Raw genomic sequence first — 18,147 nt, 5'->3', positions numbered from 1 at the left:
AGTTTTGATTTGCATTTCTCTTTTTTAGAGAACCCTTCCAGTAGTTTATAGCAACTGATCTGATTTGCTCTTGGTCAGGAGTCTGCTGATTACCCAACCAGGTTACCATTATCCAACTTTTATGTCCAGAGGGAGGAACCAAAGGAAATTCACTGATCTATATTTGCCTAAAGTTTGAAGCCAGAGCTCATATGTGACTTTTGGTCTCAGAAATCGTTGAAATTGTGAAAGAAAGCCTATATTTCCTTCGTGGTTTGGCCCCATTTTCCACTTCTTTCAGAACCTTTGCAAGCTCAACCTCAGGCAGTCATAAAAGTCTGGTGAACTTTGAAATTGCTCTACAATTTTTGTTTTTAGGTACTTCTATCATTTTAAGGGCATGGTCTTGCTTGTGGGGAAAAAAAATAGAAGCCACAAAATGTTCTCAATACCTTTTGCAAAAAAAAAAAAAGGACCTACACCAAAAATTACAGGTAGCTTTTTAAAGTCTCGTTTCCCTCACTGGGCATTTCTAATAACTATCTTTCCACTGCCTTTGTAAAACCATGCAGGCTTCCCATAACCTAGTGGGACCCTGAACTCTGTCCATGAATGGAGAACAAAGGGAAGGACCGGGTGTACAGAGTGCAACAGCAAACAAGACTTTGGACTTGATGTGCCTTTTCTTTGGCAATCCATGGAGTGCCTCCTTACCCTCCTGCCTTCACCGGGAGAGACACGGAACCATTTCAGCCTAGAAGGCCACCCACTTCTGCTTGGAGGTTTAGGTCATAACCTTCACTTGAGGACGCCAGAATGACGCCCCTGACACTCTTCAAGCCCCATTTCCCCCAAGATGGCTGTTGTGGGCTAAGCGGTCCAGCAAAAAAAGGGGCAGCTCTACACTGTCCTCTGTCAAGAGTTTTAGGGCCACGAGTCCGGTTGGAATGGACAGGTGGGAAGGCTGGAAGCACTGTTTAGACTTTGACTTTATAGTACACTGGACAGAGATGTATGAAATGAAATCTTTACAAAGATTCCAAATCTTTACAAAGATTCCAAAGACTTCTTTACCAATCTTTACAAAGACGTATGAAATGAAATCCCTTCACAAGGGATGGGGTTTGGGTTCTGGAAATCAGTGGTCTGAGCACGGCCTACCCCTGAGTATGAATTTCCTGCAGAGTTGAAAGTTCTTAATATGAACAGATGTAAAATCGCGTTGTCTATTTTCCAAAAACGAAGACTCAGGATTTGCGGTCAGCGGGTTGCGGCGTTCAGAAGACTGAGGCGTGTTCCAGGGCTACGCCCCTGCGCACAGTGCGTGCCGCTGTCCCGCGCGCCCCCAACCCCGGACGGCCGGGGCGCGCGCACCGCCCCCAAACCCGGCACAGAGGGGCTGGGCGGAGCGAGGCTGGGCGGGGCGGAGCGAGGCTGGGCGGGGCGGAGCGAGGCTGGGTGGGGCGGGGCGAGGCTGGACTGGGCGGGGCTGGGCGCGGCGCGGCGCGGCGGGGCGGGGCGAGGCGGGACGGAACGAGGTGAGGCGGGGCGGAACGAAGGTGAGGCGGGGCAGAGTGGGCGGGCGCGCCCGGAGGAGACGGCGAGCTGCGCTAGAGGGAGCTTCTCCCGCTGCCGCCTTCGCCGCGCCCGCCCCCCGCGCTCGCGCCCTCCAGCGCCGCCTCCCAGCCCGCGCCGCCGAGATGGCGGAGGACAGCGAGTCAGCGGCCAGCCAACAGAGCTTGGAGCTGGACGACCAGGACACGTGCGGGATCGACGGGGACAATGAGGAAGAGACGGAGCACGCCAAAGGGTAGGCGCGCCCGGGCTCCGCGCGGACGCCGGCTCCGGGGCGGGCGGGCCCCCGCGTGGCTTTCGCGCGGCTCCGGGGCTGCTGGAGGTCCGGGGGTGCGGCTCGCGAGGGGAGCTGGGCGGCGGGGGAGAGGCCGCGCGCGGGTGGGCGAAGGGGCGCCGGGACCAGCCACGCCGCTGTCACCCGCCGGCCTCGCGCGTCCGCATCCCAGCCGGCGTGTGACTTGGTGGCACCGAGGGGAACGCAACGCCCTTCCCTTTGTGGCGGCCCGGCCGGTGGGAAGTGGTTCTCCTCTCTCCTCTTCTTGTCATCCTCCTCCGAAGTCCTCCCAGACCCTCCCACCCCTCCCCCAGCCGCCACCACCCCCGGGATAACGAGCCTCCGATGGCGGGGAGCAGTTTGAGATTTGCCCTTACTGGTTTCCGCGGCGCTGGCCGGGGAGCTGCGGAAAGTTGTGCTGCCCTGGCTGCCTTGCCCCGCGCGGACCCGGGCAGGGGGCGCCGGGGGTCCCGGCTGGGTTTCTGGGGTCGCACAGATCCGCCCCCGCCGAGTGAGTCCGCATCTCTGGAGCGGTCCCGACCCAAATTTCAACTCAGTCTTGGGGGGTCGCTCCCGCCGACCCGACCAGATCCTGTTTGCTGCTTGATGTCCAAGGACACCCGTTTTAACACCTGATTAGGTTTCTTCTTCCTTTCACTGGCTCCCATTCTCCCCCGCTGCAGACTTAATTCACTCTCCTTTGGGGGGAAAAGATTGCTTCGGTGAAGGGGGGTATTGAAGTTCTGTTTTTATAGATACGGGGGTCATTTTAAATCCCAACTTGTGTTTACATTAATTAGCCTTTTACCCAGTTGGATTCGAACTATGCTCTGGCGCCCAGCACTTATCCCTTTAGAAGTGAGATTTTGCAAACCATGGTGACTGGCGAAGAAGTGGGTCAGCTTAAAAACATGATAGGGAGGCCTTAGTCACAGATGGCTTATTTATTCAGTTCATGGAGAGGATTCTTTAAATGATTGATGATTTAAAGTGTGGAGTATTTACATTCTATTTAACGTCTGCTTGGAGATTTATTTAAGACAGGAACTTTGAGTTTTAAAGTGTTATAAAATATTAAAAGAGATCAAGAAAGAGAAAAGCTGACTAAATGTATCTTTCATCGGCATGAATATTTTTCAGTGGCAGCTGCAAGTACAGAATGTTAGAATTCTAGTCTGAATATTTTTTTAAAAAGAGAGGAAAGGAAATTCTGCAGACATCTGAGCTCCAGTTCTGTTTATGCAGTGATAGAAATTCGTCTATGATAGATAGCTAAATATAGATATGTTATTGAAACAATGGCACTAGTGCCAGAAATGGGCACAGATGCAAATGTGCCGAGTTACCCCCCAAACTTTAGCACCTGTCTTTCTAGCAAGATCCTTGACAGTCTGTCTTCTCCCCTATTAATGTCTCTTTGTTGTTCTTCATCCTTTTGAAGGTTTGATTATGTACTTCTTTGCTTATATAGTCAAGAATGTCCCATGGTACAGAAAATTACTCACCTGTGTAGTAGGTGATGGGGAAGCTGCCGCCAGGAACCTTGCAGTTCCCACATTCACACCCGAAAGCATATCCATGCCTTCTTCCAAGGTTTTCAGTTTAGTGCATCGGCACATTAATTATACGTTAGCACAGTTACTCAAAATTAGAGCTGCTCAATGGACTGAAATATTTTCCCCAAGAACAGATGACATGATTTAAGCTTCTAGAAGGAAGAAATTGTTGTAATGGGTTTATTGTAGTCTATTAAAATGTAAGGAGATTAGTAAAAATCCAAGTGGCTGTGCTAGTTGGACCACTTTTTTGGATTTTAATTCAGATGGCATGTGCCAAATATGGGGGAGTAATTGTGTTTTATTTGGCTTGGATACTGATGATATGGCTCAGTGGAAACCTAGATTTTTTTTTCTTCTTAAGTAGCTCAAGTTTATAAATGTTAAAATTTGAAAGACACCTCTTTTCTACACCTGGCCTCTTCATGCTCCACCAATTGAAATCAGGTGACAGATAATGAGGCTTTGAAGGAATGGATATTTTAAAGGTGAATGATCACTTGGAGGCTACCAGGTGTGGGTCAGTACACAGAGCAGTCATTCACTAAATAGTACACTTGTGGCCTGAAAGAATTAATTTACATCCACTGTTGAGTATAATGTATTTACTTATTGTCTTACACATACTAAAACTAGAGCCTCAGGAGAAAAGTGTGCACGTGTGCTCAGTCTTGTCCAGCTCTGTGCAACTTAATGGACTGTAGCCCACCAGGCTCCTCTGTGCATGGGATTTTCCAGACAAGAATACTGGAGTGGGTTGCCATTTTTTCCTTCAGGGGATGTCCCCAAACCAGGGATCGAACCCGTGACTCCTGCATCGCAGGTGGATTCTTTTAAATTAGCATTTAAGTTAGCAGCAGAACCAAATCTCTCTCCTTGCTTTACAAACACTGACTTTCAAAGTGCGTATTTCCTGGACAAATTGATGTGTCTCATCCCCTTTTCACTCAGAGAACTTTCCCCTCATTATTCACTGTGGTGAATAGTTACCAAGAATATTTACATAGGGAATAAAATAAGCATATATGACGATGTCTTTGTTGGCAGATAAGTGACTGAACTATCCCCTAGGGTAGATCTGAAATAGTTTTGGTATTTGAGGGTTATTCCCAGACATTTTAAATATATTATTTTTCTTAACAAAAATTAAAGATCTGGCATTTGGGAAAGTTTAAAACTTTGAAATTCTTTTATCAGAGACCCTGCAATGGCACCCCACTCCAGTACTTTTGCCTAGAAAATCCCATGGATGGAGGAGCCTGGTAGGCTGCAGTCCATGGGGTTGCTAGAGTCGGACACAACTGAGCGACTTCACTTTCACTTTTCACTTCCATGCATTGGAGGAGGAAATGGCGACCCACTCCAGTGTTCTTGCCTGGAGAATCCCAGGGACGGGGAAGCCTGGTGGGCTGCCGTCTATGGGGTCGCACAGAGTCGCACACGACTGAAGTGACTTAGCAGTAACCTCTCTTTTCTTACCTCCAATTTAAGGGGAGAATATTGGAAGCTACTCTGTGTACCATGTCATTAGTTCTGACTTTGTTGTTGATCTTTTCTTCAGTAAACTGTAGGGTCTGTGGGAAGATGCAGAAAATTACTAGAATTCTCAATATATATTTTTTATTATGGAAAACTTAAGGGATAATTCAAAACTGCTATTTCTGAAATGTGATCTGTTATCTATGGCGCTAGTGGTAAAGAACCCACCTGCCAATGCAGGAGACACGAGAGACGAAGGTTTGATCCAGGGTCGGGAAGATCCCCTGGAAGAGGGCATGGCAAGCCACTCTAGTATTCTTGCCTGGAAAATCCCATGTACAGAGGAACCTGGTGGGCTGCAGTCTGTGGAGTAGCAAAGAGTTGGACACAATCAAAGAGACTCAACACACATATACATTAATACAGTAAATCTAAATGGAAAGGTGAGCTAACAACTTTTGCTCAAGCAACCTCCTGATTTGGGAAATAACATTTAAAATGATCAAAGGTTTCCATCTGAAAGGATGCTATCACTCTGGGGCTCAGAACAAACTTCTTGCAGGGCTTGGCCAAACTCTAAGAAAGTCTCTTAAGTGTATTAGACACATGCTGTGCTATCTTCAAATTATTTATTAACCCAAGTGTACATGGTAGATATATAAAAGTTAAAGTCAGTTACTGGGTTAACCCAGGGTTTGGAACCAAGTTCAAGAAAGAGATTGGTTGGTTGGTCTACGGTTATTCCTGTTGAAAATATATTAATGACTTTTACTTTTTGGAAGAGTAATATGCTTAATGAAAATACAAACAGTAAGATATATGGAGAAAGCAAGTCCCTTAGTCATCTTACTTCTTAGAGATACCACTATTAACCGTGTAATTTATTGTTATTTATATTTATATACATATATACACGCACATATATTTACCTAAGTAAGATCATACATTATATAGATGCTTTTGTTATTTTTTATTTTTCACTGACTCAATCATATAGAAACTCAATTATATATAATCATATATAAACTCAATCATATATAAACTGACGCAACCATATATAAACATAAATGTTTATATATTTATGTGCATGTGTGCTCAGTCATGTCTGACTCTTTGTGACCCTGTGTACTGTAACCCAGCAGGCTCCTCTGTCTATGGGATTCTCTCCAAGCAAGAATACTGAAGTGGGTTGCCATGCCCTCCTCCAGGGGATCTTCGTGACCCAGGGATCGAATCCGAGTACCCTGTGTCTCCTGCATTGGCAGGTGGATTCTTTACCACTGAGCCACCTGGGTACCCCTTTATATATTTATATGTGTATGTAAATGTATATTTAACATAAATAAGATCATACTTTATATAGACTCATATTACCTTGTATTTTGCACTGGCTGTGAGTGTTGTCTGCTAGACTGTTCTGCTATTATGAAAATGTGTGATACAGAGATCACTGGTCGCTTGAAATGTGACTAGTGTGACTGAGGCACTGAATTTTAAATTTTATTCCATTCTAATTTGAAACTAATAGAATTTAATAGCCACATGTGGGTCGTGGCCAATGTGTTAAACAGCTCAGATCATATCCTGCCTTTGAATTTTGTAAGCCTTCTTGGTATTCAGAATACTTCCTCATTCTTTTCTTGTGTTTTACAGAATATGTCAAGTTTCCATACATCCTTTATTTTTTTCTCCTCTAATGGTTGAGGAGATTTATATCCTATTTTTCTTCTTCTGGGAATTACTATTAAGTTTCTAACAAGGATGCTTTTTTCCTGTATTTCTCTGTCAATGTAAAAACTTAACCAATGTCTAAAATATTCTACTACCAAACAAGACAAACGGTATAGGATATTTGGATTTCTCCTTCCTTTACATATCCTAGGTTTTGTTGAAATAATCTGGGATTTTAATTCCATCTGGCTTTTCTTTTTGCCCTTGTATTATATTAAAGCTTTTTTCTTAACTGTTGTGTTATATTCACATCCATAGTTTAAAAAATGTCTTAAACCGTCTTGACAGCTTTACTGTTTTCATTGCTAACCACTATTTCTTATAAACTGCACCTTCTCCTTTCTTCTTTGAGTATTTTCTCATTTAATTTTTTTATTAGAGTGTGTAGATGATATATTTTCTAACCTCCTATATGTCTGAAGATGCTTTTTTTGCATGAGCCAGAGTCTGGATGCAAACATAATTCTGTGATAATCGTTTTCCTTCAAGCTCCGTAAACATTATTTTATTATCTTTTTATTATCTTTAGCATTTAGTGGAACAGATGTTTCTCTGCCTGTCTGCTTCTCTTTCTTTTATAGGCAACCATATTCATTTTCTTTGTTTTGCCTTGTTTTCAGTCTAGAAGCTGCTGGGATTTTTCTCCTCATTTTTCTAAAAACCAAGGGTTTTTGTATCATTTTATCTTCCAGGATCACCCTTTTCTTTAACATCTAACAAAATGGCTCAACCTCATACATATTCCTGGGGGTCTTATGGCTACTGAGGTTTTTATGGTCCTCCAGCACGTCCTTATTGCCCCTGTCTCCCTCATCACTAGCTCTGAATGCTTTGGGTCCTGTAGCATTTCTCCCTAGACTTTTTTTTTTTTCTCACATAATGAAAACCAAAGATGGTATTTAATTGGAATGAGAAGAGAAAACAGATTATAAATTAAAAAATCTTAGAAATACTACAAGTATAATTATATCCAGAAAAACATCATATTTTAAATTATAACTGTCTGACACATCTTTATAATACAATTTTACTTACATTTTGGCTGATTAGTTTCTGATTGCTTTTTTGTGTGAGATGATTTTGTAATACTTCCTTTGGAGGGGTTATGCAGATAATCCAATGTTTCTTTTAACATGGTTGATTAAAATTTGTTTGACAGTTGGATAGTTGGAATTCTTAAGTACTGTTGTTGTTTAGCTGCTTAGTCATGTCAGACTCTTTGAGACCCCCATGGACTGCATCACCCCAGGTTTCCCTGTCCTTCACCATCTCCTGGAGCTTGCTCAAACTCACGTCCATTGAATCGGTGATGCCATCCAACCATCTCGTCTTCTGTTGTCCCCTTCTTCTGCCTTCAATCTTTCCCAGCATCAGGGTCTTTCCAATGAATCAGGTTTGACTGTAGCCTAAGGCAGAAAACAAGTTCAAATTCAATGTCAGACATTGTTGTTCACCTGAGGGATTCAGTGGCATCCATTCCACTCCACCTGCAATAGGTTGCAGCCTCCTGCAGTGCCCCTCTGAGAGTGGTCTCTTAGTTCTCCCACTTCCGCCTCTTCTCCAAGTTCAGAGTCCACCTCCATCGCCCTTTCTTTCATGGCGCTTTCCCCAGTCATTGTAACTGAGGGTGACAGCCCCTGGCAAAGGCCCTGTGGCCCTTACCCAGTGCATCTTCACCCGGTGCCTCTGCCCCCGTCACACCCCCACCCGTCTTCTCAGCCATCTTCTCAGGCAGACCCTTGTTTTACCGGAAGGAAGCTCTGGCTCACAGGTAGGTGACTTGTCGCAGGGCCACATGGTACACCGTAGGCAGGAGAGCAGAACTTCCCCATTGAGGGAAGCTACAACTTTCCCTGGAGAGAGACGTGAGCGTCTGTGTCCTGTGCTGCTGTTATTTCCGCTTGACCCGCACAGCTCGACCTGTACTGTAACGAATAGGACTTCTGTATGTCACCCTTGACTTTGCAGGGACCTTCGTCTTTTATAATTAGTAGTATGAGCATATGGTACAAACTTCAAGAAGCACAAGAAGGGTATCCTGTGAAGAGGACTTCTCATTCTGCCAGCCTTGAGTTTCCCTCCCTGTGAGCATCTCCTGATGCCAGTTTTTGACGTGTCCTCTTGGTGGCATCCTACACACGTACAAGGCTGCGGGGTGTGTGCATGTGTGCACGAGCGTGCTTACGTGGAACAGGCATTCACCACCAATGGCAGCATGCACCTTCATTCCTGCACCTTGAATTGTCACTTAACAGTGTATCCTGGAAATCCATATACATATTTTTGTGAAAGTGAAAGCTGCTCAGTTGTGTCCGACTCTTTGCGACCTCATGGACTATACAGTCCCTGGAATTCTGCAGGTCAGAATACTGGAGTGGGTAGCTTTTCCCTTCTCCAGGGGATCTTTCTGATCCAGGAATCAAGCCGGGTTCTCCTGCGTTGCAGGCAGATGGATTCTTTACCAACTATCAGGGAAGGCTATTATATATCAAAACCCATAGACCAATCTCATTTTTTGTTTATTTGGCTGCACTGATCTTAGCTCCCCAACAGAGGATTAAACCTGGGCCTTTGAGAGTGAAATCGTCGAATCCTAACCAACCACTGAACTGCAAGGGAATTCCCTCAACCTCATTTTTCCAAAAAATTTTTATTTTTTTATTTAGTTATTTTTATTTTTGGCTGTGCTAGATCTTTGTTGCTGCACTGGCTTTTCTCTAGTTGTGGGCGAGCGGGGGCGACTCTCTAGTTGCAGTGCATTGGCTTCTCATTGCAGTGGCTTGCTTCTCTTTCTGTGGGGCACAGGCTCTAAGGCGAATGGGCTCAGTAGCTGCAGCTTTTGGGCTCTAGAGCACAGGCTCAATAGTTGTGGTACACGGGCTTAACTGCTTCAAGGCATGTGGGATCTTCCAGGATCAGGGATCGAACCTGTGTCTCCTACTTTGGCAGGTGGTTTCTTCATCACTGAGCCCACCAGAGAAACCCTGAACCTAATTTTTTAAAAGACTGTGTACCATCATTGCATGGATGTCCCATTACTCATTTAATCTGTCCCCTGTTCTTAGATCATGAGGCTGTTTTCAATCATTTGTGCTAATGAAACAACGCTGAAACAAGTATACTTGGATGTATAGCACTTCTTCAAAATATTTCTTCATGAATAATTTAAAAGCTGTTCCCAATAACAAGTTTTAGGCAGGCGGTGTGGTGTGTGGAAATGAGTATTAAACCAGGAATTGAAAAACTCCCCTTCAGTCAGATGTCGAAATAGAGGTCAATGAATCTCTCTGGGTATGAGTGTCTTGATTGGGAAATTGAAGAATTTGACTCTCAAATTCGTAGGATTTAGCAAGTATGCACTTTGTCCTGAGCCCTGTCCCATCCCTCAGGTTTAAGAACCAGAGACCTTTTGCCTCAGGTACTGTGAGGCCCCCAGAGCTCCTTGGATTAACCTTCTGTTTTTCACAGCCCGGAGGTCGGGGGCAGTATAAACAATGGCAAAAGACAGATACCTGTCCTGACTGACTCCTGACTTGTCCCCACCTTTAAGCTGTCATCCTAGGCATTGCCAGCTGTTCCTTCTCTTTCAGACACGTTTTCTGAGCTCTGGGGTGTTTCTGTGTTTTTTTACATTTTTATTTTTTAATTTTGTTTTTAAAACATTTATTGAAGTATAGTTGGTTTACAATGTTGTGTTCATTCCTGCTCTATGACAAAGTTATACATGTGTATATTTTTCTTATTCTTTTCCATTCTGGTTTGTCATAAGGCATTGAATATAGTTCCCTGTGCTATGTGGTAGGATGTTGTTTTTTTATCCATCCTCTGTGTACTAGTCTGCATCTGCTTTTGCTTTTTTAAAAAAAATGTCATTGTCTCTTTCTTCTACCATCCCAAAGTGGACCATGACCTCTGGCTCCCTTTTGGATCTGGGAGGTCCTGTCCTTTATGTTTGAGAACTCAAAGTTCACTTTTGTGATTCCTGGGGAAGAAGGCCACCTGCACAGCCTCCATTCAGCCTCTGAACCTTGACTGCCCCCTGAAATCATGTTTTCTCTGCATCTCGTTTCTGGCCTTTGCACTTGGTCTCATATCACAGACTCATCACTCAGCTCTTCTACTCGAGGTCAAGCAAGAACAGAAACTCTGTTCCAGTGTTTCTACCTAGCCTTTCAGAGGCATCGGTCCCTGGAATCCCTGCAACCTAGATGAGATCTGGCTATTACCTTCCTTCTGTTGGAGCCTCTTGCCCCTCCTCACATATTTAACTGCCTGAGATGATGATTTTCCTTCCCTGCCAGGTACATCTTGTCCCTTGCTTCTGCATCAGATTTTTCTGGGAGTGTGGCGGGGCAGGGGGAGCCTAATGTTTTGTTATACGCTGTAACCATAAGGATTTCATCAATACGTAGAACATTCCTTTAATGAGAGAATTGGTTAGGTCCATGAGCATCATTGGAATTATTCAAAAGAGGAAGTATTAAAAATGAAAATTGGGTCTAGCAAGAGAATTCAGAAATAGGGATATCATTTGAAAAGCACATCAAATTGTGAACTTTGCTGGCACATTAATCTTATTAAATTTAACAGTGGTAATGAAATATTGAAATGAATCACAGCCAGAAAAAAAATTTTTTTTGACTTGTTAATCATCTTCCTTCACTCTGAAAGGTCTGGAAATGAGAAAAGTCATAGAATTGGGAGCTACTGTGTAACTGTGTATGGGCTGATCTTCTATCATAAAAACATTTGTGGGAGAAGGAAACGGCAACCCACTCCAGTATTCATGCCTGGAAAATCCCAGGGACCGAGGAGCCTGGTGGGCTACCATCCATGGGGTCGCAAAGAGTCAGACACGACTGAGCGACTTCTGTGTTTTTGAAGCTCAAAGGGATATGGGTCACTGAAAAGGATATAAACCAGGGCAGAATTTCTTAAAGAAGTAACAGATTAGTTAGTTACAACATCAAGATAAATGGAATTGAAACAGAGATGCTACCAAGAGAGTTGGGCAGTACTGCTTAAATAATGCTCAAGAGTTTCTATTCTTAAATTGTTTCCTCTGGAGAGAAGAGGAGCAGCCCTGGGCCCACTCCGCTCTGCCTTTTCTGTTCCCCACTTTGGTTGTGTGTTGTCACTTTCAGAATTGCACTTTTTTCACCTTGTCATATTAGCTGCCAAAGTGTGTTTTTATAAACATGGGGTTCTAGAGCGCTGGCTTCCTGGGGCAGAGGAGAGAAAGAAATGTGTGTTGTACAAAATCAGTACGTTCATATGTTTAATAAAATAGTTCTATTATTGGAAAAAAAAAAAAAACATTTGTGAGCATGAGTGAGAAAGGCTGTAGGAAATTGGTTAATTTTTCACTGATCTGGACTATCTCGAAGGCTATGCTCTACCAACACCCTCAATCCTTTTTGGAAAACTTGATTTTTCTACTTGTTTTGCTCACCATTTCATCTTGAAGCAGTGTTAAGTGCAATGCAAGCAAATACACTTTTAAGAAATTTGTGGAATATCTGAGCAGTTTATATTTAGTTTTTCAGTTATGTGTAATGATCTTAAAGATATACAAACAGTTTTTAGGAGCATTTAAAATATTTCCTCCTTCATTCTGATCTTGGATAATCTGCAAAGACAAGTCTTACTTCACAGACTAAACTTCATGCTGGACTATTTCTGACCAGTGCATATTGATAAAATTTTATGATGAGTTAGCAGGAGACTCAAGTTTGATCCCTGGGTAGGGAAGTTCCCCTGGAGGAGGAAATGGCAACCCATGCCAGTCTTCTTGCCTGTGAAATCCCATGAAGAGCCTGGCAGGCTACACTCCATGGGGTTGCCAAGAGTCGGACATGACTGAGCATGTTTCCACAGCCTTATTAGAATTGGATTTTTGTTTGTTTAATGATTTATTTTTTTAATTGAAGGATAATTGCTTTACAGAATTTTGTTGTTTTCTGTCAAACCTCAACATGAAAGAATTGGATTTTTATGGGAAGCAAGCTTCAAATGTGGTGGATAATAGTGAAATAATCATGAAAAAAGAAGGCTACTGAGATAGAACCTGTTTTCCCACATTTAGATTATGGTAAAATCTGAAAGAACTAGAAACTTGGGAACAACCCAATATCTAAAAGGGGGAATTGGTTAACAAACTGTAGACCAGAAACTAGGAAAGGGAATCATCCAGGGTCCTACTCTAGCTGGGCCAGGATTGCCCAGGGCTTATTGGTGAGCCACTGCCAGAGACAGCCACCCTCTACTGCTGACATGGAAACATTGGGATTGTTGGCTGGTCCCACTGTGGCCGCTGCCCCATGCTCCAGCCTCAGTAGCTACCGCTGCCTGTCTCCTTGGCTGACCTTTATAATGATTAAGGTCATTGTCAGTTTCTGCTCCTCACTGGTCACAAAATTCTAGGGTAGCTTTGAGCTTGGAGCGCTCCAAGGTCTTCTCTGTGACTTTCTGCTTTGACCAGAGATGATGTGGTTCTAAGGAACCTCTGGGAAGGAAGTTGCTGAGCTAGGGATGAAGCTCCCTAATTGATGAGGTGGCTGAAATCCTGATGAAGGTCGTGCTGTGATGAAGCCAGGTGCTGAGAGCGTCAAGGTTGGCTTCTTGCTCTGGACTGTGCATCGCACCTGGGGAGGAAGCAGATGAAGAAGTCATGACTGGAATTGCACAGATTGGCTGCTGAGAAAACAGACTCACTCAGGACTTCCTTGTCAGTCCAGTGATTAAGGCTCTGTGCTCTCAATGCAGGGGCATGGGTTCGATTTCTGATTGGGGAATATCCCACAAAATGAATGGTGTGGGCAAAAACAAACAAACAAACAAAAAACCAGACTCACTCAAGGCACTTCTATTAAGAGAACCTGAACTGTCGATAAAATCAGTTCTTGAGTGGGGCAGCCGTGTGATCAGCCTGTATCAGATGGGTGCCCTGATGGAGTATGGGAACAGCCTGTGGCCAGTACTCTGGAGAGTTTGAGTTGACCTCAGCCCGACTCCCGTGCAGCTGGGGCTGTGAGTTTTCTTCCATCAACTGGGCACTGTGATGCTCCTTGGGTTACCCCTATATTTTTCTTAAACTGTGCCAAATCACCTCATATATATTTTCTCCTGGGTAGTGCATTTCCCTCTCAGTAAAGTGACTTGAGATCCCAAACAGAATACACATACACACCTATACACAAACACATACAGATCTGTTACTATTCAATAAAAGACTGCCTGGTTAATTTTTTTAAAATGTTCATAAAAGAAGAGGTCATTCCCCAAAGAAGACCTCGAGATTGCCAATAAATACTTAAACAGATACTCAGCCAGGGGCAGTGGATAAATAGGAGGTGATATAGCATAGTAATTAATTGGATCCTGGAGCCTGAGTGACTGATTTGAATCCTTGGCTCTGCTGCTGTTTAGCTGTGATGTTCAGCAAGGTATTTAACTTCTGCATATTGTGGTTTCCTCTTCTGTAAATTGGGAGTAACTATAGTCAGAGGACTTAACCTCACACAGTTGTTGTGATAGTTCACACATAGTGTAGATATGTAAGGTGCTTGCCCCGTGAGTGTGCTGAAGTGTTAACTGTTATGCCGACAACCATGATGGTGATGAGAATGGTGGTATGATGGTGGTGATTATGATGTTGATTGTAGTGGTGGTGGTGGTGGATATGGTGATGGCGGTGGTAATGACTATAATGTTGATTGTGGTGATAGTGTTGATGGGGTGATGGTGGTGGTGGTGGTGGTGGTGGTGGTGAGGATGATGGTGATGATAGTGGTTATGGTGATGGTGGTAATGATGTTAATGGTGGTGGTGATGTTGATTGTGGTGATGGTGTTGATGTGGTGATGTTGATGGTGGCAGTGATGAGGATGATAGTGATGATGATGTTGAAGATAGTTATGGTGGGGGTGCTAGTTTATTGCCAAAATGCTTGTACCAGCATTATATAAGTGTTCCCTTACTTCACATTTTCCCCGTATTATTAGACTTGAAAATGTTTGGCAAATCAAGGAGAAAAAGTAGAATCTGAGGTGGTTTCATTTTCAGTTTCCTCATTGCTGGTGAGGTTGAGCATCTTTTCATAAATTTTTTGACTGTTAGGATTTCCTCTTTTGCAAATCGTTTATTCATATCCTCAGCCCATTCTTCTCTTGGTCTTTTATCTTCCTAGTGATTTTTACATTGATTTCTCATTCATCCAGCAAATATTTATTTTATACCTCAGACACTGTTAAGGTGCTAAGAATACAATGGAAGAGGCTGTCTTATGGATTTTACGTTCTAGTCAGAAGAAGACAAATAAATACTATATTCTTAGCTCTCAAGAAGTTATATGAAGAAAAATAAAGCGGGATAATCATAATAATAGCTATCCTGGACTGAGTGATTTCTCTGTGTCAACTACTAACATATTAACTCGTTTTAGCCTCACAATTTTGGGAACACCATCTTTTGAAAACTTCATCTTTTGCAGGCAAGGAAACCGAAGGACAGAGAGGTTAAGTAATATATTCCAAGTCACACAGCTGGGAAGTAGTGGAGGCAGGTTTCAAAATCAGGTGGTCCGACTCTAGCTAAGGCCTGCAGTCCTAACCAGGATAGTATGTTGCCTGTCTATACTATGCTGGAGATAGAATGTAAGCAGGAAAAGAGCTTGCTAGTACTACTTTATCATGTGTTTTATAAATACCTCACCTCCTTCCTCATGTCCTTCTGTAGTTTTAAAATTTTGTTTATAATCACTTTGCCACAAAATATTTCACTTAGATGTAGTCAAGTTTTATCTTATAGTGTGTACTTTTGGGTCCTTATTTAAGAAATTATTTCTTTCACTGATATGAAGTGAATGACTTTTACTGTCATTCTTTTTAATTGGATTTTTAAAACAATGTTTATTTCGAGGTGTTCTGGTCATGCCAAGTGACTTGTGGGATCTTAGTTCTCCCACCAGGAATTGAACCCATACCCCCTGCATTGGAAGTGCAGAGCCTTAACCACTGCACCACCAGGAAAGTCCCTGTTGTCATTCTTTTGCTTATTCATTCAACAGATATTTACTTGAGCATCTATCATATGCCAGATGCTATTCTAGGTATGGATAGATGTTAGCAAAGCCAACACAACTCATTTCACTACTGATTTATGATGTAATCATCATATATCAAGTTCTTGTATGTAATGAGTGTTACTGGCCTGCCTACTCCACTTCTTTGATCTATTTATTCTTGAGCTTTGTTGTATCTTAATAATATTTTAGTTGTCAAGGCATTGTGGTTATTATAGACAGTTTAGAAAATGCATGAAAATACGGAAATGATTAAAATCAGTTATAATCTTACCATTTTCTATGCAGGAAATTGGAAATCAAAGGGGAACTTTTTGTAAAATAATTATAATATCAAACTATTAATGGTCATTATGGGGAGGGGGTAAGTGATCCCTCTGATGGAATCCTCTGAAATCTAAAATTGTTTCTTGGGACTTCCCTGGTGGTTCAGTGTTAAGACTCCACCTTCCAATGCAGGGGGCTCAACTTCCATGTGGCACGGCCAAGAAAATTTTTTAAAATTTAAGAGTTGTTTATCTTTGGCATTCCATACCATACATCAAGCTCTTAAAATAGACCTGTTAGTTATGACAGGCTATTCAGAAAACTAAGATCATGGCATCTGGTCCCATCACTTCATGGCAAATAGATGGGGAAACAGTGGCTGACTTTATTTTTCTGGGCTCCAAAATCACTGCAGTTGGTGATTGCAGCCATGAAATTAAAAGACGCTTACTCCTTGGAAGGAAAGTTATAACTAACCTAGACAGCATATTAAAAAGCAGAGACATTACTTTGCCAACAAAGGTCAATCTAGTCAAGGCTACGGTTTTTCCAGTAGTCATGTATGGATATGCGAGTTGGACTATAAAGAAAGCTGAGCACTGAAGAATTGATGCTTTTGAACTGTGGTATTGGAGAAGACTCTTGAGAGTCCCTTGGACTGCAAGGAGATCCAACCAGTCCATGCTAAAGGAGATCAGTCCTGGGTGTTCTTTGGAAGGACTGATGTTGAAGCTGAAGCTCCAATACTTTGGCCACTTGATGCGAAGAGCTGACTCATTGGAAAAAACCCTGATGCTGGGAAAGATTGATGGCAGGAGAAGGGGACGACACAGGATGAGATGGTTGGATGGCATCACTAACTCAATGGACATGGGTTTGGGTAGACTCTGGCAGTTGGTGAGGGACAGGGAGGCCTGGTGTGCTGTGGTTCATGGGGTCACAAAGAGTCAGACACGACTGAGTGACAGAACTGAACTGAACTGAAACTGCTATAAGGACTAGACCCTACAGTGTAACTGTTCAACATGATAAAGTTTTTTCCTTATTGATGGGACAGCCCTGGACAGGTATACACATGGATGGTAAGGGGACTTCCCTTCATCTTGTCAATCAGGGTTTGGCCCCCTTTCATCACGTGACTCTGCCATCCTCTACTGTCTCATCTGACACCTGCCTCCAACCAGCCCGGGGGAGGGAGAGCATGAGGGAGCACCCCCAGGCTCCTCTCTGGGCCAGCAGAAAGTGGGGGTTCATGTATACTCTTATGCCAGTGACTGGAACTCAGTCGCATGACTATACCTGACCTGCCAGCAACAGGGAAGCATAGTCTAGCTGTGAGCTCCCAGACCAAGGGGGAATGGGTCTTTGTGGGCAGCTGGCGGTCTCTCTCTCTCTCACTTGTTTCTCCTGGAGCAACTGTAAAATGTTTACAGTTTCCTATAAAATGTGGCTTTGCTCATTCCATTAAGTCCTAGTCTGCAGAATCTCTGACTATGTCAAAGAGATCTGCAGGATGTGCTTATTAAATGTTTGACATTTCCATGGCTGAGAAATAGTCCGTTGGTTTACCCGTGGGGTTTGAAACGTGCCAAAGATTCTCTTTAGGCAGAGTTGCAAGTATCTGGCCTTCCTGGGGTAGCAAAATGGGGACGCTTTTCCTTATGGATTTTTCATATGAATTGTGGGGGAGGTGGAAAATGGAACTTCTCTTCTTAAAAATCCAAGAGATCTTTGTAAAAGGGCTGCATGATTTCCGTGGCTAAAGGTATGGGATTCAGTAATCAACTTCAGGCAGCGAGTCTGAACCCTTTTCTCCATCGGATTTCCCAGAAGAATCTTCTCGGGCAGGGATTTTCCTCTTATCCTGAGGGCTTCTCAGTATCTTTCCATCCCATGGAAGAAATTTCATCTGCCACTTTTTCAGCAGCTTTGTTGAGATACTATCCATGTACCTGCGATTCACTCATTTAAAGTGTACAGTCCCATGGCTTTCATTGTATTCACAGAGTTGTATAGCTGTGACCAAAATCAATTTTAGAATGTTTTCATCACACCAAACTGAAACCATGCGTCCCTTAGCTGTCACCCGCTGACACCCCCTGTCCTCCCAGCCACTCACAACCACTGATCCATTTTCTTTCTCTTTAGACTCGCCTTTTCTGGCCATTTTCATATAAACGGGATTATACAGTGTGTGGCCCTTT

The 18,147-nt window shown here is 43.3% G+C and overlaps 1 protein-coding gene across 2 annotated transcripts in view; it reads left to right on the top strand.

Annotated features, from left to right (window-relative positions):
* The first annotated feature begins 1,509 nt into the window (after nucleotides 1-1,509).
* The window catches only part of NMT2 (N-myristoyltransferase 2), a 60,520-nt gene continuing 43,882 nt past the window's right edge, over nucleotides 1,510-18,147 (top strand). The window contains exon 1 of one of the 2 annotated variants that reach the window (XM_061436113.1): nucleotides 1,510-1,789. In XM_061436113.1, coding sequence (XP_061292097.1) covers nucleotides 1,680-1,789 — 110 coding nt within the window. In that variant the 5' untranslated portion in view covers nucleotides 1,510-1,679. The remainder of the gene's footprint in view (nucleotides 1,790-18,147) is intronic. The other variant, XM_061436114.1, reaches the window with a different exon arrangement.

This window comes from Bos javanicus, chromosome 13, assembly GCF_032452875.1.
Source record: "Bos javanicus breed banteng chromosome 13, ARS-OSU_banteng_1.0, whole genome shotgun sequence".
NCBI lineage: Eukaryota > Metazoa > Chordata > Mammalia > Artiodactyla > Bovidae > Bos > Bos javanicus.
This window is presented reverse-complemented; position numbering and strand designations above follow the sequence as displayed.